This window comes from Rhinolophus hipposideros, assembly GCF_964194185.1.
Source record: "Rhinolophus hipposideros genome assembly, chromosome: 15".
NCBI classification, from domain to species: Eukaryota; Metazoa; Chordata; class Mammalia; order Chiroptera; family Rhinolophidae; genus Rhinolophus; species Rhinolophus hipposideros.
In genome coordinates this window covers 32,248,628-32,269,800 of record NC_138061.1, presented here as the reverse complement: position 1 = coordinate 32,269,800, position 21,173 = coordinate 32,248,628, and the positions used below count along the sequence as shown (strand labels likewise).

At 38.8% G+C, this 21,173-nt stretch overlaps 1 protein-coding gene across 4 annotated transcripts in view; it reads left to right on the top strand.

Annotated features, from left to right (window-relative positions):
• STAMBPL1 (STAM binding protein like 1) overlaps nucleotides 1-21,173 on the top strand; it is a 44,814-nt gene that overhangs the window by 23,040 nt on the left and 601 nt on the right. The window contains exons 3-11 of one of the 4 annotated variants that reach the window (XM_081074294.1): nucleotides 615-697; nucleotides 4,496-4,713; nucleotides 6,945-7,020; nucleotides 8,707-8,802; nucleotides 10,908-11,061; nucleotides 12,371-12,495; nucleotides 15,836-15,973; nucleotides 19,630-19,742; nucleotides 20,632-20,731. In XM_081074294.1, coding sequence (XP_080930420.1) covers nucleotides 668-697; nucleotides 4,496-4,713; nucleotides 6,945-7,020; nucleotides 8,707-8,802; nucleotides 10,908-11,061; nucleotides 12,371-12,495; nucleotides 15,836-15,973; nucleotides 19,630-19,742; nucleotides 20,632-20,731 — 1,050 coding nt within the window. In that variant the 5' untranslated portion in view covers nucleotides 615-667. Of the gene's footprint in view, nucleotides 1-614; nucleotides 698-4,495; nucleotides 4,714-6,944; nucleotides 7,021-8,706; nucleotides 8,803-10,907; nucleotides 11,266-12,370; nucleotides 12,496-15,835; nucleotides 15,974-19,629; nucleotides 19,743-20,631; nucleotides 20,732-21,173 lie in introns of all 4 variants that reach the window. The other 3 variants (XM_081074292.1, XM_081074295.1, XM_081074293.1) reach the window with 3 other exon arrangements.

The window sequence follows — 21,173 nt, the reverse complement described above, 5'->3', positions numbered from 1 at the left end:
AAGGGCCTCAATACATCTGCAAAATCTCTTTGTCTTTGTCATATGACATACATAATATGGCATGAGAGCAATACCCCATCACCTTTGCTATGTTCTATTGATTTGGAAGCCAGTTACAGGTCTCGTCCACACTCAATGGGAGGGGTGTCCACAAACCCGTGGATACCAAGGGGCAGGAATCACAGAGTCATTTTAGAATTCTACCTCCCATAGCCGGTAGGGCTTAAACTAAGCCCAGACTGACTCCAGGTCTGAGTCTAGGGCCTTAGAGTCCATGCTCTTAACCACTATGATCTTTCTCCCTTTGAAGAAAGTAAAAACCACTCTATAACTTCGCATAGAATTCTAAGGAAGATAACGTCCAGCAGACTCTGCATGCAAGGCAATGAGTCTTCCACATCTCCACTTTTAAAGAACTGCTTCAAGAAACCATAACCACCTGCAGCTTTGTATTTTCAGGAAGTGATTTCCAAGGGTCTCTCTAAAAACTGAGATTATTGAAGTAATTTCAATATGTTCATATTCTTCTGAAGCAGAAATAATCCTGCGGTTTAAGATTTGACATTGGAATTCTTACAAAATAACCCTAACTCTGCTTTTTGTCTTTGAAACAGATGAAATAATTGAGAAGAAAGAGTGAACACCTTCATTTTGTAGACAGGACAACATGGATCAGCCATTTACTGTGAATTCTCTGGTAGGTAGCAGCAAATGATATTTTACATATGGTCAGAAAACCCAAAAAAGAAGAACAGAAACATACCAAATGTGAAATGAATCGCAATTACTATAAGAAGTTTAGCATTTGTTGTTTTTTTCATCCATCTGTGTGGTCCTCTCCTTTGAGGAAGTGACTAATGAAGCCATCTTTGCTGGAATTAAAAATAATTTTTCCCCCAAAAGTGTGAAATGTTAATTTATCTGGTTAGATTTCAGGGGTATAATCCTTTAGTAGAACACTGGAGAGAAGAACTTTGCTGCAGGTATAGGTCCCTCTTTGTGCCTCAGCTTCTTTACAGATAAAAATTAGAGGCTTGCCTTGTGTGGTAATGACCAAGGAAACCGTTTTATATTTAACACTTAAATGTTGCTTTGGGATCTTGTGTAAGTGTCTGCATACTTGGAACTCTTGTTCTTTTCACTTTTCCCCTTTCAGCCCAACATGGTGCACATTTTCTCTAGCAACATCTTAGAAAAAGTATTGTGCTGGAAAGGAAATAACAGGAGCCTTGGGATCACATGGGCAGATTCTGTGTCCCAGATCAGCCTCCAAGTGTGAATATAGGCACATTATATAATCTCCATGGCCCTGTTTTTGTACTTTGTGCCTTATGACAATTGGAAACAATATTTTTAATGTTCCCAGCCTATCATGGGGGCTTGACAAATGAAAACTGTCGTTATCACTACTTTCCTCCTGATGACCCTCCCCCACCCTCTCACTGTGGGTAGCCCTGAGAGCAGTATACTGAATACCCTCTACATACAAAGCTTAGCACCAAAACATGAAGAAGTAGAGGGCCTGGTTCTTGCTCTGAAATAGGTTATGACCAATGTCCTCTCTGTGCCAAGAAAGTCCTTCACAGAAGCTCAGTTACTTTGAGAATATGTTTGGAGGGTGGACAATTGTAGGAACTTTTCCATTTCCTGATGTTGTAGGATAATAAAATCTGCTCCATTTCCTCTCCTCTGTGCAGAGGAAAGAATCATTCCTATGGAGCGTCTTGTGTGGTTTTCTAGAACATTATTTAGGAGTAATTAAAATTTTAGTGGACACATCAGTGTAAAAAAGAACACTAAGGCTTTTTCATCTGGAAATTTTGTATTTTCACCCAAGAACCTCACGTGCAAATTAAATTCTTATAATTTGATGAAGAATTTAGGCTATTTCCCAGTTTATCTCTGAAATCAATTTTAAATTTTGGAAGGGAAGGACTATTTAATAAAGGAAAGATAAATCTTATTTTTATTTTCAGGTAAAAAGATAATCTATAATAATGTTGGTCCCTTTTCTCTTTTTCTCCTTTACTTGGTAAATTTATTGATTACTATCTGTGTTGCCTGAAGTATGATATTTCCTAGAGAACAGGAATAAATGGAAAATTATTCCTTTCCCTCAAGGAGTTCATAAGGAATGGAAAACACTTGTGCATAAGTAGTTACAATTCAGTGTGGACTGTATAGTAATAACAAATGGGCAAATTACTTTTGTACATACAGGAGCCTGGAAGCCCCCTTTAGAAAATGTCCAATTTCCATAGACTTTCCCCCCTCCCAGTCATTTTCTGATGTCATTGAAGCATTTATCTGTGATCGAATAACAATATCTTCATGTAACTCTGTTGAGCTCCATAGGTGAGTGTGATTGGAGAAACCTGGATATGTTGCTGTGGTGCCTGAGACTTCTCAGTTGGAAAAGGTAGTGTACACCCAGGCCTGAGGCTCAGAGTTCTCAGGCTTGGATACCTGCCTTTGCCGTGGGGAAGGCTCCAACAGCGTCTCTGAAATTAGAAAGCCTTTCCGAGAATTGGAAGAGCAGCATGACAGGGTTTGGTTCGATGGAAGTGTGAGTTAATTTAAAATGAAGTCCCTTAGGAAGGGTCTGAGCATTGGTGTTGGTGCCAGTCACACCTCTCTGATCACAGCATTCTGGACTAAGTAAACATAGGGTTAAGCTGCAAGGTGCAGATCAAAATCAAGCGCACCCTTTAGTCCTCGAAACTTGCACCTGGAGAACATGGAAGACTGATAAGTCTTCTTATCCCTTCTGTTCTAAACTGAACTAGTTACAGCAGGGATAGCTGGAGAACTTCAGTGTGACGAAGCCCAGGCTCTGAGAGCTTCCTCAGGGAGAAAGAAACAGGGAAGAGGACTTGCCCACATTGCTTCAGGCAAGGTCAAAAGAGTAATAGAAGGTATCAGAGGCATGATCTGCTTTTCACTTCTTGGGGCCTTGAGAAACGCATTTATGGCTGTCTGGTTATGTATTAAACCTTTTGAAGCAAGAATCATTCCAGGTCTGTTCAGGTTCTATCTGCTATAAAATTACCACCAACGTAGACCAGATAGCATGAGAAAAGCTGCAGATATCTAATTCACCATCCACATCCTGTTCCTGAAGGTTGGTTCAGTAATTCATGGCCAGACTAAAACTATGTCAACCTTGATTTCTTTTTTTAATTTTTCTATAGACCTTAATCAAATGCTCTGCCCACACTGTAGTCAGACTTTCAACCTATGCTGACTGACTGAGGGGGATTTGGGAAGCTAAATTTGCTCTGGGCTAACTCCATTCTTGGACCATCAAAGGATGGTAGAGTTGTCTAAGGCCGTGCTTCTCAAACCATAACATGCATAAGTGCTTCTGGGAAACTAGGTAAAACTCCAAGCCCACCTGTAGAGATTCTGAGTCTGTCCATCAGAGGCAGGGCCTGTTAAGAATTTGCATTTTAGAGACACCCAGGTAGGGATGGTACTGCTGCTGATACAGGGTCCTCACATTGAGAAGCACTGGTTGGAAGTAGGAGTCCATAAACTATGGTCTGAGGGTCAAATTCACCTGCTTGTTTTTGTGAATAAAAATTTGGAACACAGCCAGGGTCATTTGGTCACATATTGTTTGTGCCATCAGAGGTGAATGGCTACTGTGTGACCTGGCAAAGCCTAAAATTTTATGCTGTATAGTCTTTAAACAGAAAAAAGAAAAAGTGTTGATTTGTTTGCCTTTCTGAAACACTTTTTACTGAATAATTATCTTGAATGTATATGTTCTGTGTTTTTCTAAATGTGTACAGATGCTGTTTTTATTAACAAAATACATGTGTATTAATATCACTGACTTTTTTTCTTAGTAATAATTATCATTATTTTTCAGTCAGTGTAATTAGCAGTGTAATTACTATTATGTGAAGGTTTAAGTGTTTTTTCATGTTTAAAAAGGGGGGCGGGAGGTGTCCATATGCTTGAAAAGGCTTCTCTAGGACTTACTGGTTGAGTTTTATTCACTTTGTGAAGATGCAGGTAGGCCCTGAAACTTCTTATTAAACTAGATACATTCTGGAGAAGAGCTGAATCCTTATAGTAACCTCGAATCCAAGCTCTCTCTTAGAGACCCTTCAAAGTAGAGTGACATGAACCTTACCCTGGCAGGAATCCCTCTCTTGGCCTGCTTCACATGGCCCAGGAGGGAAATGTCCAGGAGGAAATAAGAGCCAGTGATATATTACTTAAAATGACTTACAACATTTGCATACTCAGGAACTGCTACCCAACAGAGGTCTTACCCCAATAAAAATGTATGCTTACCCTGGAGATGTGTGTGTTTTTGGTGTGTGGATCACATGTGGAAGCTAAAACACCTTGCTTTTATCATGTGAACTCTTACGAAAAGCTTTCCTGATGTATTGTTGTCAGGTATTTAGTACAGAAACTACACCCATAATTTTCGTCATATTCATTTCTTCTTCTAATCAGAGATTCACATTTTGCTTTGCAGAAAAAGTTAGCTGCCATGCCTGACCATACGGATGTTTCCCTCAGCCCAGAGGAGCGCGTCCGTGCCCTCAGCAAGCTTGGCTGTAATATTACCGTCAGTGAGGATATCACTCCACGCCGCTACTTCAGATCCGGAGTAGAAATGGAGAGGATGGCCTCAGTGTATCTGGAAGAAGGAAACTTGGAAAATGCCTTTGTTCTTTATAATAAATTTATAACGTAAGTCTTGTGTTTTGGAGGTCTCTGAAATGAGATAATTGGGAAAATAATTTACGTGATATCTTGATGAGGCAGTTTGGGTGCCAGGAATGTTTTCATGTTTAGACCAATTTTACAATCTCCAAAAACATTCAATGTGTAGGGTTTTAAATTACCAAGTAAATGTCCTCAAAGGCATCTCCACACCCTCTGAGGCTGAGGAATGGGAAGAATGTCAGGGATGCGATGAGCGATGAGCTCTGGGATATAAGATACCCTCTCAAAAGGCCAACATGCTCACCTGCGTGTCCCTGTCTTTAATACTCTGCAAATAAAATGTCTTGTTTCATGCCATTCCTCCCCCACAGGAAGGTAAGCTTTATGAGAGCAGGAACCATATTGCAGCTCCATCCCCAGCACCGGGAACATGCCATGAACATTTTAAACATTTGATTTGATGGGTTTGAGACTAGGGGGTAAGTTGGCAATCACAGGCAGGATCTGATTCAGGGATAGAGTGTAGCAGCCAGTTTCACATTGTAGTTTTGTGTTTTTTGTTTTTCTAAATTTATTTAGCTGTGTAATAATACTATGTATAAAATAGCTTCCAAAATGTTGAGTGAAGACGACTACCTCAAAACAGCCATGTGAAAAGATACTTCCCACAAGATAGATATTGTTAGTAACACATCCTAGTTTAAGCATTAACAGAAAAGAGATTTAGATTTTCCTTACCAATTTGCCAACTTACTGGTTGGGAAGATCTATTACCAATAATTATTTATTCTAAGCTGAAACTTTTCTTTTTGGTTTAGTTGAAAATCACGTGTTGATTAATTTCACTAGTTCAGCTGGGAACTTAACCTGAGAACTTTGGAAAAGCTGATGTTTGGCAACATTTGGCATACCTAGGAAAATCACTTGTTTCTAGAAAGTTAAGCAATAAATATGAAATTTGAGGTTATTAATTGTCATTGATAGCACACGTTTTCCAAAAATTTTAATTTCTGAACTATTGTAAGTTAGTTACCAATCGATATGTTTCTTCTTCACCTTCTGCTCGAGTTTTGCACACAGTCTTCTGGAATTCTTAGGTATAATAAGGTTAAAGGCCACTATACTCTCTGAGTTACTGAGTAATCAGAATATTTAATTCTCATCTGTCATTAACCATGTGATAATTTGTAATTCACTTATCTTCCTTGGGCCTCAATTCCTTATCTACAAATCAAAGACTTATGGGTGAATATCTCTGAGGTCTCTTCAACTAAATGTTTTTGACTTTAATCCTTAGGCAACCAACAATTCGTGTAGCCTTTTTAAGTCTTAATTATCTCATTTGAGAAATGAGAGTTATGGTACCATTCCAGTGTATCCTATAGGTGAGATGATGAACGCTTGTGTGATTTGTGAACAGCAGAGTGCCAGTAATTATAAGGTATCACATATGAGTTGATCAACACTAGTATTTACAGCCCATCATGATCTATCAAAGAAGGGCTATTCATTTATTTATCAAATATTTATTAAGCACTTATTATGATCTGGACACTATTCTGCGGGCTGGGGAGACATGAATAATAAAAGGTATGGAAGCATTATCTTATGGAAGCAGTATCTTCACTTTATCTGGAGGTGATACACCTGGTTTGCTCTAGGGATTTCCCTTTATTTCTGCTTCCCTTGTTCTTCAAAACGATGATGAAAAATAAGTCCTAATTAGCACCACCTAGGAATTCTGGCTGTCATTTCTCTTAGTTATGAATTTTCAGTTAAGAGCTCTTGATATACACACTATGGCACTACAGATTCATCAGTGGTCTTTTGAGTCTTTTTCAATGGTGAGAAGGGATTACGTCAATCTTTCCAAACTCATATTTTTAACCGATCCTCTGTGTTGCCCGCTGCACACTTAAGTAAAAAGGAAAATCCCACTAATCGATATGTATGTATATTTCATTTCTGGGGGGACTAAGTACCCAGGACCTGAGAAAGACCAAAGCGATGTGGTCTATTTAGGCCACCTCCTGACCCTCTTAACCTCAGTGCTTAGTGTGCTGAGCTTAACTACGCTGTAACACCCAAACCATACTCAATGTCAACATTTGATGGAAAGGCAGGTGAAATGAGTAAAGGTTAAATAATTTATTAAACATCTCCTTTTTGAAAAGGAGGCTCATTCTCATATTAGAAACCATAATTGAGCTCTTTCTGTCATATATTGCTAAGAACATGTGTTTTTTCTTCTCTAGCTTGTTTGTGGAAAAGCTTCCTGGCCATCGAGATTACCAGCAATGTGCAGTACCCGAAAAGCAGGACATTATGAAGGTATTGTGGGGTCGATTCTCCCTTGTGGGATCAAATGCTCCACAAGTATCCATTATTGATTCACCACCCCCCTTCCTTTCCTCCTGCATCTCATCCTCTTGAGAGCTTAAGCACAACAACTTCATTCCATTAGCCATGATGTTTCGATTTCTTCTTAGACGTTTAATCATCATTACTGAGCCAGTGTGGGATATCTAATCGAAACTGGGAGGCGGAAAAAAAAAATATCAGGAATGTACTCTCAGTTTATGGCATGAAGAAAGAATTATCTCACCATTCCTCCCAGACATTGAGAGAATGGTTATATTTCCCTGTACTTGTTTGAGACAGTCATTTTGTCTGGTTTTGATCATTCCAAGAAGTCCTGAACTACAAAACTATTTGAAAATCACTGTTGATTATTAAGGCAGCCACAGAGTTCTAGTTATTTTCTTTCTAATAGATAATAAAGTGCCTAGGGGGTGGCCTGGAATATTCTCAGATAAGCAACATAGATAGTTTCAAATATCTTTAGCTGAGAATATATCCTGTTAAATAATATTTAAAAATGTGTTTGTCTTAAATAGTTTGAGTTGATCTTATATGAAGGAAGGTAAATAATATATACAAAGCTAATCACAGTATGAAATTTTAAATAACTCTCGAAGGATATTTTACCATGTAATGGAATAAAGGCTCTCTTACCCGTTATGTCAGGCCTGAGGCTGCTTGTAAACAGAACTCAAATTTTGTCAAATGGTTATCTACATTTTTTTAAAATTTCTGTACACACATATCTGAAGGGTCATTCATTTCCATGCCTCTGTGTAGCATTTCCCCTCAATTCTGTTATTCGTTCAACTTCAGAGAGTTCTGTTTGGAAACCACAGGTCCCAGCCTGTCAACGTGACTCTTTTAATCTAACTTAGAGTTAGTTTTAGTTTTACTTGTAGGAAAAAAAATCACCCAAAGCATGTACATTTTCTTTGTTTATGCTTGTTGGATGAATGGATGGATGACAAAAGAGTAAGAGAACAGAAATTTTAGTGGAAGAGCCTAGCTAGAGTCAGGAGTTTTTGATTCTAGTCATAACGGGACCACTAGTTAGTTCTATGATACTAATCTCTCTAGGCCTCTGTTTTTCTCATCTCTAAAAAGGGGGAGGAAGTAAGGTGGTGCTTGGAGTAGATCAGAATTCCCAGCCATTAAGAATCCCTGGGAAGTTGTTTGAGATCCAGATTCCCCAACCCCTTCCCTTCTTATAAACATGTTGATTCAGTAGATCTGGAATTAGGTCTGGGAAGGTATAGTTTTATGAAAAGCACCTCGGTACTTTTTATAGTCTGTCAAGCCTAGGAGTCCCTATCTACCATGTTATTCGGTATCCCTTCTAACTATGATGACATATCATATACATGCTGTGGAATGTGCAGTTACAAACCCACTACCTAAAAATGGGGTACCTATCTAATCAAACTAGCCAATGGAATCAATAAAGGTATTACAAAGGGCATAACTTTTCCCCTTCCCTACTGACAAGTTATATTTTGGAACCCTAGAAAAGAGAGATTTATTTTTCCACCATCATCTTTGGTTACTTGTGTCTTGATTTCTAATACACATACCAGCTGTTTTTTTTCTCAGCTGGTGATGTGAAAGACTATACTGAAAATCCCACTAATCAATATGTATATATATTTTTAAAAGAAACTGAAGGAGATTGCCTTCCCAAGGACAGATGAATTGAAAAAGGACCTTTTAAAGAAATATAACGTAGAATACCAAGAATATTTGCAAAGCAAAGTAAGTTCAATTGGTACCTTTCTTTCGTGACTGTTTTCTGTGCAAATATTTTTTGAATTTCATTTCCACATGAGTTTTCCAAAGGTCTATGCATTCAAATTAAAAATTAAAGATGCAGTGATGTAACACCAATAAAAAATTCATGTTGATGTCCAGGTTAAGCACTTGCACCAAAGATGTGGTATTTTTATTTCCCTACAACATCTAATAAAGTGATGCCTTAGAAAAATGGATTTCCCACAATGATTTAAATAGAGCTTTTTGACCAACTCTTGTCAATGTAACCTTGAGCCGGGTGACTGCTCTTTGCTGATGAAAGGAGGCAGTAGGAGGTAGGCGAACAGCATGTGGTTTCTGATGTATCTAATTATGTAGCCCTTGGAAATGTGAATTCGATTCTTGAATATTACAGTCAGTATTACATGGAGATGGAATAGTAGATAACCATATGAGTGAAATGTAATTGTATCACCAAAGGGTGGTGGCTTCTGCTTTCTTATCTCATAGTGAAAACGATAAGATTGAAAGACATTGAAAGGAGAAATTGACCAGTCAGTCTATAGGATACTCAAGATCAAGTCATGAATTCTTAATGTTTACAGCATTACTATAAAGGTTGTTTTACTTTTTTTTGTCTAAATATGATTTTATGTGCCCTGGAAATTGTCACCTTGACCAACTCTCACTTCCATTCACTTTCATAAACTCTGAACATGGTCACAGAACTCAGCTTTTCTTTGGCCATAGCCAGAAGCCGGGTTTGAGTGAGGTGTTTTGGCTAAGTGACAGACGGAATGTTGAATTCAGAAGATTCCCTCAAGTGTGCGTATTGGTTTGATTTGAACTATGACAAATAAAAATGATTTGGGAAGCTCAGACAAAGCAACAGCAAGGGAGAGAAAAACCCAGTTGTCTCCCTGCCATGCTCAGCAATATGTCTGGTCGTCCCCTCAGGACCTCCCTGAGGGAACGGCCTGAGCAGCTAGCTGTTTCACGGTCTGCCTTTGGTGATACCAATCACTTCACAGTCCACAGTAGTATTCCACATATATGATATGTGGAAATCTCGGGGGAGAGAGCGTGGCAGCTTTTATGCCTTGGAGAGATGAACAGACACACCTCAAGCCCTTGCTACAGGCAGCACCAGTATTACCTGGGAGCTTGTTGGAACTGCAGAATCTCAGGCCCCACCCCAAACCTGCTAAATCAGAATCTGCCCTCCAAAACCCAGGGTGGTCCGTGTGCTTATCCAAGTGCAGCTGTAAGCCTTGCCCCCTCCCCCCACTACCTTACCATAGCTCCCCAAATCTAGTATGCCTCAAAATCATTTGAGGAGCTTATTAAAAATCTGTATTTTCTCACCTAATAATGCTTGGATATTTTTGTGAAGACTGGGGAGCTTGGGAATCTTCATTTTTAACAAAATTCCTGATTGGTTCTGCTGGAGGTGATTGGACCACATTTTGAGAACTGTTTCTTAATCATCTTCCTTCTCCATAAAGTTCCAGCAGTATGAGGTCTAGAGTCAAATGAAAAGGATTCTAGAGCAGCACTGTCCAATGGGACTTTCTGTGATGATGAGATGTGCTATGTGGCGGTACTCTCTGGGATGGGAGCCAGTAGCCACGTGGTATTTAAAATGAAGCTAGCAGGATTGAGGAACTGAATTTCTAATTATTTAATTTGAATATATTTAAATGTAAATAGCCACATATGACTAGTGGCTACTATATGGAACAGGGAAGTCTAGGATGAATCAACTATTTCTGAGACATTTTGTTCCATGTGGTTTGGCCGGTCAGGCTGAGCAGACCAGCCTGACCTTGATTTTCTGATATTTAAAAGCGCAGGGGGATAGAGGGAACATGATTGTCATGGCCTGTCTCTGGTAAACTATGAGTGGATTCAGAACTGCTGCCTGCATCAGATGAAGGGGCTTTTACCATGATGTTATATATGTTCCTCACTGTCCCCTCAGTGTCCCTGGGGGCAGATTGGGTATCTGGCTGTGTCTCGCTGTCTGCTAGAAGATTGAGTGTCTAATCCCAGTTGGATGTTTGTGCCTTGGAAACTAACCTTTTATTTTGACAACCACATTTTTTTAGAACAAATATAAAGCCGAAATTCTCAAAAAACTGGAGCATCAGAGATTGATAGAGGCAGAAAGGAAGCGGATCGCTCAGATGCGCCAACAGCAGCTAGAAACAGAGCAGTTTCTGTTTTTTGAAGATCAGCTCAAGAAGCAAGAATTAGCCCGAGGTCAGATGCGAAGCCAGGAAACCCCAGCGCTGTCTGAGCAGATTGATGGGAGTGCTTTGTCCTGCTTTTCCACACACCAGAACAATTCCTTGCTGAATGTATTTGCCGATCAACCTAGTAAAAGTGATGCTACTAATTATGCTAGTCACTCTCCTCCCGTGAACAGGGCCTTAAAGCCAGCTGCTACCCTAAGTGCTGTTCAGAGTAAGTGAATGAACGTGCCCCTGCAAGACATTGACTCTCTTCTAATGGAACCATATTTCTGTAACATCTGGGAGGGTTCTTCTCCTCATTTCATAATCAGTTGTGGTAGGACACATCATGTGTCCTCCGTGATGTGTACATGTAGACAGAACGCATCTTCCAATCTCTTATGGTTTTTACTATATGTCCCTTAAAATTCAGAAAACATCATGTGTCCCCCGAGAGAGCAGAGACTCTAATAAATGGGACTGTACTAGGTCGTGGTACAGAGATTTTAAGTGAGAAGAATTCCAAGCATTTTTTTTCTTTCATGTTATTTTAACAGAGAAACACATGGATCTTAAAGGTAAACACTTACGCCAGCGAGGAAAACAGATGTTGAGAAACTTGTTTGTCCAGAACTTGCTCAGCAATTTGAATTTAAAGGGTTATCCTTTCCCCAGGCCAGGAGGATCTCATACACCTGGGTAGTTAACCTCCAAATGGATTCCTTACTTTTGCCAACAGTTAGTGCTGTTTGCTACTGTCATCAGTGCTGGCAAAGTTTTCAAAGTCAAATGGGGAATTCTTCCCAGCAGACACTGTCAGATGGAGTTTGTGTTCCCGTTTATGTTAAAAGACATGATAAGCAACCATTTTATAAATTTACTGCTAATTATTTCTGAAAACATTATCCTTTTATTTATTACCAACTTTCATAAAGATGTAAGTAATATATGGGAAACACAATGAAGAATATTCATCCCATGTCTTCTAGGATATGAGATATGTTTTTTGCAGCCTATGCACTTAATAGTATATTTGCTTTGTGCCAAAAGAAAACTCACACATACCTGGAAATCGTCCATCTAGGGCATGAAGATATAAAAGTGCTGGCATTTTGCCACTTGTTTATAAAATAATTTATATGCAAAAGGTAATTTTACCTTCCTCCTAGTCAATATTTACATTTAAGAATATTAAACTAACTAACACGTGGAAAGTAGAGCACTGGATAATTTCATTTTGGGTATTTGTATTTACTTGTAGTTGCTTGCCAAGAACATTTTTGAAGGATGGGATGTAAATTTGTTTTTTAGCTGCTGCTTCCTTTTCTGTTTCTTAGATTTAGTGGTTGAAGGACTGCGATGTGTAGTTTTATCAAGAGATCTTTGCCACAAATTTCTGCTACTGGCAGAATCGAATACAGTGAGAGGAATAGAAACCTGTGGAATACTCTGTGGAAAACTGGTATGGTCTTTGTTTTATATCTCTCTGCACAGGATACTTTTAAAAGTAATGACACTCTCATGCTAAGCAGAACAGAATAAAAGCAATCTGAAATTTGTAAATATTATGAAATTAAATTGGCGTAGATTGACTTCATAAAACTATTGTCACTATTCATGGAATTATCTTTCTAGAAAATATATCATAAATGTATCATAAAATTTTGGGGATACTATAAATGCTTGTTGTAAAGAATTAATCAAAGTGTAAATTAAATTTTTGTTGAGAAAAATGGTAGGTTATATGTCTTCAGATTTCCAAAGCCATCTAGTTCCTAAATCAAATTTTTGTTGCAATTGTTAGTTTCACATACATTCATTAATTAACTGCACTTGCTTTTATCTGTGGCAGGTATCATTTTGCCACTCTTTTTCAGGCACACGTGGAATAAAACTAGGGTTTTGTTGTTTTCTTTAAGACTATAGTTTCAACAAACTGAAATCTTGCATATATAGCCATATATAAGTATGGAAGTTTTTTTAACAATTTTTATTGAGATACAGTGTGTTTTTTCAGGACCCTTCAGCTCCAAGTCAAGTTGTCCTTCAATCGAGTTGTGGCAGGCGCAGCTCAGCTCTGTTTAGTTGCCATTTTCTTGTTTTTTTCTTTTTTTTTAATGTCTTTTTTCTAGCTTTATTGAGATATAATTGACGTATAACATTGTGCAAGTTGAAGGTGTACAGCACTGAGACATTTGTATATTGCAAAAATTATCACCATAGTGTTAGCTGATACCTTTATCATGCCACATAATTATTACCATTTATTTATTTATTTATTTATTTATTTATTTATTTATTTATTTTTATTAGTTTTAGGTGCACAAAACAAAGTAATAATTAGACGTTTATCATTTATATCCCTCACACTGTGTCAACCCCCGTTGCCCCATCCACTATCCCTCTGACATTGCACACAGCCAATACATTTCCACTGTCTCTATTCCTAATGCTGTACTCTGCTTCTTGTAAGTATATATATATATATATATATATATATATATATATATATATATATATAAACTTGTAGTTGACATTTATTATTGTTCAGCTTCAGCTTCAGGTGTACAGTGCAGTGATCAGGCATCTACACCTTCCCTGAGGTGGTCTCCCTAACAAGACAAATACCATATGATCTCACTTACATGTGGAATCTAAAGAAAAGAATAAGTGAATGAACTAATCAGAAATAGTTTCGGAGACACAGAGGCAAAACTGAGGGTTGCTAGATGGGAGGGGGGTGGGGATAAGGGGGAAAGTGAGGGGTTTAGAAAGCATAGTCAGTAAGCACAAGATTGCCATGAGATTATGAAAGTTAATTTGGGGAATGTAATCAATAATGTTGTAAAGATTTTGTAGGGTATCCAATAGTCACCATTTTCAATCTTAGTTGCAGGGGGTGCAGCCCACCATCCCATGCGGGAATTGAACCAGCAACCTTGGTGTTAAGAGCGTAAAAAGCTCGCCCTCTAACCCACTGAGCCATCCATCCGCCCCACTGGCAGCTCGTTGTCTTCAATCTGGATGTGGAGGGCGCAGCTCACTGGCCCATGTGGGACTCAAACCGGCAACCCTGTTGTTCAGAGCTCGCACTCTAACCGGCTGAGCCATCCAGCCGCCCCTTAAGTATGGAAGGTTTTATCAGGAATGTCTGATGAAAGACAATGCCAAAGTAGAAGGAAATAAGAGGGAAGATGCGTTTAATTTCCCACCTGCAAGAAAGATGAATAGTTTCTTTGGAAGTTCCCTTTCATAGTCTCTTTTAGGTTTACAGTCTGTATTTCTGGGTCCATGCACATTTTCAGTACTAAACATTTAGCTTGGGAACTGTTGTTTAATTGAATATATAATGTGTTTTATTCCACACACATCCTCCTGCTGTATTCCAGTGTTGCGTCATCATTTTTCCTGCAGGAGAGAGGTAGTACAGTTACAAGCACAGGAGAATGACCTGCCATCTCCTCTCCACAGCTACCTTATTTATTCAGGGGACAGCGTACAATGGATGCTCCTTCCTAAGGACCATATGTTGTCCTTAGTTTCCTTCCTTCTTTCCTTTCTTCCTTCCTTCTTTCCTTTCTTCCTTCCTTCCTTCCTTTTTTCCTTCCTTCCTTCCTTCCTTCCTTCCTTCCTTCCTTCCTTCCTTCCTTCCTTCCTTCCTTCCTTCCTTCCTTCCTTTCTTCCTTGATCAGACAAACATTTACTGAGTACCTGTATGTACCAGGCACTGTGCTAGGTGTTGTAGTAGCCTACAATAGCCACAGTTTTTGCCACATGACGCATACACAGTGCTTGGTGATCAAATGGGGCTGGGTATACTCAGTGGAAGTGCAGGGTATCATGGGACGTATAACTAGGAAACTAACCTTGTCTGGAGGGTCAAGAAAGGCTTCCCTGAGAAATGATGTTTACACTAGGCCTGAAGAATACATCCAGTTAAGCATGAAGGAGGAGGATGGGATGGGGGAAGATTTGTAATGAAGGCTGAAGGAAGAGTGCCCAGTTTGCAAGAAAGCCCTGGGACTAGAGAGAAGCCTTAGGGCTTTTAAGCCCTAAACGAGAGTGCTGTGGAGAGATGGGCAGCTACTCACAGCACACATATCTTTTACCTAAGGATCCTACCACCACTTCACACCCTCTTCCTTTCAACTCTTATCTTTTACCTGAGGTCGGTAATTTGTTTTTCCTTTCTCTTGCCCTAAGTGCAAATCCAAAAGATTACCTTAATTTGGGGAAAATCCCAGGAAGTACCTCCAGTAGTAGAAAAAAGCCGTAAGTTTTGACATAAAATTAAACATAATAAAATAAAAACAAGACCATCAACCTTCAGAAAGCTTATAAAAAAGTGCTCACTTCGGCAGCACATATACTAGAAAGCTTATAAATGTCCTTCAGTAACACCATAAAATTATTTAACTGGGATCTCCCTCTCCAAATAAACCTGCTGTTATTTTGTTCTGATTTTTCCATTACAGATGTAAAATATCAAAGCATTATGTGTTAACTAAACTTCCATGGGGCCAGCCTGGGATGCTAAATTCCTATTTATGGTACATTTCCTATCATGAAAATGGGTTTCAACATCCAAACAGCTGACTCAACATTTTGATGACAAATCCATTTTCCAGTTTGGGACTTTGTTTTTGAAATGCGATGGGAGTGGGAGGGTGATGATGCAAGAGATAGGACACTGTAGTTTTGGACGAAAACATTGCACTTCCTGTTTAGGTTTTTTTCCCTGTCAAATGCTTGTTTCCCCCTCCGTCAGTAGATGTCATTCTTTTTGCTAATTGTTTTTTTAGACACATAATGAATTTACTATTACCCACGTGATCGTGCCAAAACAGTCTGCAGGACCAGACTATTGTGATGTGGAGAATGTAGAAGAATTATTCAGGGTTCAAGATCAACACGATCTCCTCACGCTGGGATGGATCCATGTACGTTTGACCTTTTGGGTCTCAGTTTATTTTGTGTGTGTGTGTGTGTGTGTGGTGCTGTTTTCTTCCTTGAGGAAGTTCAGTGTAATTTAAATAGTTTCTTACTTTTCAATTTCTTCGCGTGTAATAAATGTCATCGTAGTAAAGCATTTTCTTCAATGTTAGGCCGTGTCTAAATCCATCAAATCTGAATTTGGAGAGGGAAATACTACACTTTTTTCTACCACGTAAAGGAAAAAGAGGGAGAGATGTCTAGAAATTAGTGACTCGTTTTGATGATTTTACACAGTGTAATGGAGGCCTAGTCAGATTTTTAACTAATTTGACTAGACGATTACTAATGTTCTCTTTCCCTTTGCCATGGGGCTAAACGAGATTAAGAAAATTTTGGAAAACTTTTCTTTTCAACAGGTGTTTGTACATATCAAACAGGGGCCATGCACTCCACTGCACCTCCCCTACAGACCAGGGACATATACACTGTATAAAGAGCCACAGAGTAGGACCAAAAGGATGGGGCCCAAACCATTCAGTTCTGACATCCACCAGGCCATCATAGAAGCAAGAAAGGAATTAAAAGACAGGATTTTAAGTCGCAGCACTGCTAAGAATTCACTGTAAGAGTGCTGGCAAGTTATTTAAGCAATGGGAGCATCAGCTGTACCATCAATAAAACAGGGATCATAATAATTGACTTCAGGTAATGGCGCGTGTTAAATGAGATAATGTCAGTGAATTGCTTAGCACATTTTTCTAGGGACTCAGAAATTTGTGGCTGTTGGTTTTGGTGATAATACTCAATTTTTCCTATCCTTGGTTTAATCTATCTGGGGGACAGTTTTCCATTCAGTCTCACACATCTGTTGTAGGGACAAGTCATCCCACTGTCACGGGATGCTGGCCAAGATATCCAGGATACATTGTGGGGAACTTCAAGAACCCCTGACGAATGATAAGTGACCATTTTTTTTTATTTTACTTGCTTTATCGAGAAGTACTGGGTAAGGGCAGGACACACCCCCACATCGATACACACACACACACACACACACACTCACTCACCAAGCATTTGGTGTTCTCTAATTTAAGAGGGTGGAGGAGACTTAACTTTCAGCTCCATCTGTAAATTACCATGTGCCCTTGGTCAGGACTCCTACACTTCCATGTCCAGGTTCCCTCATTGACCAGATGAGGCTAATGCAAACCTTCTCTCCCTCACGAGCTTTGTGTGAGCTATAAACAAGATACCAGATTTGAAAGCCTTTTAAAAATTATAAACTGTCTCTCACATACAAGAAATTATTTATAAGGAAGAGTTTACAAGCTTTTCCATCTCTCTCTATTTGTTTTACTTAACAGTAAGTAATGTGCCTTACTGTTTGCTTAGAGGTTGCTGAATTTTAAAGGCATAATTTAGTTTAACCTAATTTTCTGTAATAAGAATGCATTTTAAAGCAAAAAAAGAAATTTTAGCAAAGAAATTGTAACATAAACTTAGATAGAATGACAGTCCGTTAAATCCACTTACATTGAAAAGTCAATGTTAATTTAAAGTTTTTCCCTAATGACCTGTATATATAATGTGTGCAATAATGACAGTAAGTCGTTTAAATAATGACTTTGGCATAATTCTAGAATTCCAGGATTTTACTTTTTGTTTATTTCACCATATCAAATGTTGTGGTTCAATGATAACATTAAAATGTTACATGTCTAAACTTCAATGGTTGTAATGACTTTTTGTGATGATTTTTACTGACATAGTAATAGCAGCAAATTCCAGAGCTAATTTTTTTTTTCGATATAAATCAGTCATAGAAAAGACAGGCTCAAACAGAAACAGACAGATCCAGATTTGAGTTTAAACTTCCAGCTTAACTAGCTTTATGACTCTTAGCTCAGTTTCCTCATCTGCAAAGCGGGGATAATAATAGTGGGGATGATATAATAATTATCTCATCTTGTTGTTATAAGAATTAAATGAGATAATTCATGGGAAGTGATTAGTTCAGTGCCTGACACATGATTTAGTTGCTATAAATGACATCTGCTAAAATCATCACCATCATCATTATCATCATCATCTCTATTTCCTTAGAGGAGGTTGGGGGGAAGTACCATTCTCCCATGGGAGATTTGCCCTCGTGGACTAGAAGTGATTCCTCTTGGCAGAAATGAAGGGCTCAGAATGTCTTGCGGTGTGTGTTCCGTCTGAAAAGACATTGACGGGCAGAGTGATTTGTCTGTTTCACAATCCGCTTGCAGCACCCACAGCACTAGAGTTCCTTTGGATACTCCTTATTTTCTCACCACAACATAGGAGGCTCTATGTATTAAGAGACAGTTTCCGCTGAATCAGATAACAGGCAATCAGACCCTCCCACTCATGCCTTCTCTAAAGGTTTGGGTTCTAAAGATTAGGATATTTTCCATTCTTCAGTTGATCTACGTCTTTGTAGACCAAGAGTTATGTTTTCCTTGCAGGGCACTTATCTTTCTGTAAATAGATATTAACAGATTTTATCTTATTCTAGTAAATAAAGTAGAAAAGAGTTTTAAAATCTTACATTTCTTCAACAAACCATGGTTGTATGTAAAGGTGTGAAGCCATTTCTATGGGCTTGTGGCCTTTAATTAATAAAAACGACACGAAAATAACAACAGCAATAAGAGCAACTAATGGTTTTGATCTTAATATGTGCTAAGCACTGTTCTAAGAATTTTATATTTTCATAATAATCCCATGAAGAAATAATTATCCCTATTTTACATTTGATGAAATGGGCATGAGTTGGTTAGGGAATCTTCACAGTGTCATAAAGCTAGTGAGTGATGGAGGCAGGACCCAGACAGAGCTTGCCTGGGACCTTGGCTTCATGATTTAAATAGTCACGTTCCTTGTTCAGGGATAATCAGGGTTGACTGAATTTTAAAATCACGGGTGCATGTATTTTTCATACGCAGGTATGAGCCTCTGTTGAGTCTCTCATAAACACAAGTTTGTATATAGCCCAAAACCTGGAAGATAATTCTTTTAACGTATAATCTCCTCTCCCTGCTCATCATGTGGGTATTTACTTGTCATGCAAGATGAGTCCCAAACACCTTCAACAACTTGGAGACTTTGATTCTCTCATTTGTAGGGGATGGTGATCCACGAAAAGTTACACAGCACCTTGTGGTAAATTTAGTGAAAACTTTCTTTTTTGACCATGGTTTTGTATAAAGAATCTCTGGGTTTCTAGTCCCAGCTCTGCTCCTGACCCGCTATGTGGCAAGTTACTTAAAGGAACCTGAGGATCCTTGTAGGTAAAATTGAGATACTAATATAAATATGTCCTAGATGAGGTGGGATGATTAAATGGGGATCTAATTAAAGCCTCTGACAAATTGATTTCCAGTTCTGTCTTTCTCAAGAAAGGACATGAACACTCCCAAGAACCTCTTCTCAAAGTCATCGTTACTCCAAAGATGCAAAGAGAGAAGGAGTTTTTTAGCAAGAGATTTTTAAAAACCCATATTTGATTAATGATGGTAAAAAAAAAAAAAAGAAAGGAAAAGGAAAAGCAAATAACAAGAGTTTTCTCTTAGAGTGGGCTGTGGTCTTGGCTAAGACTCAGCTACCCCAATAAGATTGTTCTCTTTTCTTTTTATAGACACATCCAACCCAAACTGCGTTCTTATCCAGTGTTGATCTTCACACGCACTGTTCCTATCAGCTCATGTTGCCAGAGGCCATTGCCATTGTGTGTTCACCAAAGCATAAAGAGTAAGTGTAACTTGAGGGGATTCAAGTAGGGCTTGGTCTGGGGCATCTGGGTTCAAGGGTGTGCACACTCCAGGTTGTGGCCCTCAGGCAGACACACCATACCCTTGGGAAAAAGAGATTGTGACAGCCAGCTCCAGTTGTAGCCCTTCTGTCTTGCTTTTTAAGGCCCATTGGGTGGTAGAATAGTTGGTTCCCTTTCTTCAGTTAGCATGACCTTGAAGTGGATGAACTGGACATTATTCCAGTTTGCCATTTGAGATCTTACTTCTACTGTATAATTTCCTGTTGTAGGAAAATTTCCAACCTTAGCATAATTACCTCCAAAACCTTTCTAGGTTTGGGAGACAATGATTATTGTGGAGGGATCAGAAGCAGAGGAGTCAGATAAACATCTGTAGGAATCCCGTCTCCACCCTCAAGTGGTGCGTTTAGCAGGATAACCACAAGACGCGCAGCCTCTTCAATCCCACAAATTGATATGAGGATGACACTCGATGATAGTCTTTGTAAAGGGCTTAACATAGTACCTGACATTGCAGCCAGCACTCCATAAATTTTTGCTGTTGCTCTCACCACTATTAGCATTATTAGAAAAATCAGAAATATCTGCCACCTGTAATTTCCTCCATGGGACCTCAGCTTCTCCTCTGTGGTCTCACACAGCAGTTCAGCTGCCTATTTCCCATTATGGTCCTGCAGGTGCTTGGAACAGCACTGGCCCCTTTAGTGTTTCTCTCCTCTAGGCCAGTCATCACCAGATTGGTTTAGAAAGTCACCACAGAATTTCTAGTTTGTGGTTAAGGAATATGTATGCTTGTGCCATTCAAATAAAACATCTGGAAAACCCAAAGGATCCTTAATTTCATACTTTTATTTCACCCTGAAACAGCACTGGCATCTTCAGGCTCACCAATGCTGGCATGCTAGAGGTCTCCACTTGTAAAAAGAAGGGCTTTCATCCACACACCAAGGACCCCAGGCTGTTCAGTGTGAGTAGACAGCGTTGGTTATTTTTCACAGATATGTTTTTCACCTCCTCTTTTTTTTTTTTTTTTAATCAGTGTAATATGGTATAAAACATGGTACTGTTTAGTTTGGAGTTTTCTTATCCAGAAAATTAATCAATCTTTGTAATTCTGATTTCTTCTCATTATTGGTTTATTTACAAGGGAATACCAGCATTTCTATAGGAGAGTTGATTGTTCCTTAAGTTACCTTTCCATGTATGTATCTTGATGATATTTAAATACAGTTTTCTTCAGACTCCAAGTAAGCAAACAATTATTAAAGAAAATGATATTAAATATCTCAGGAATGATTTCTACTTGATGTGGCCACATTACCTTTTCATAGCAGTTTAATGAAAACTATAATCAGACTTCTTGATTAGCTTTGTATAGCCCCAAAGAAACATTATTTAACTACATTTTT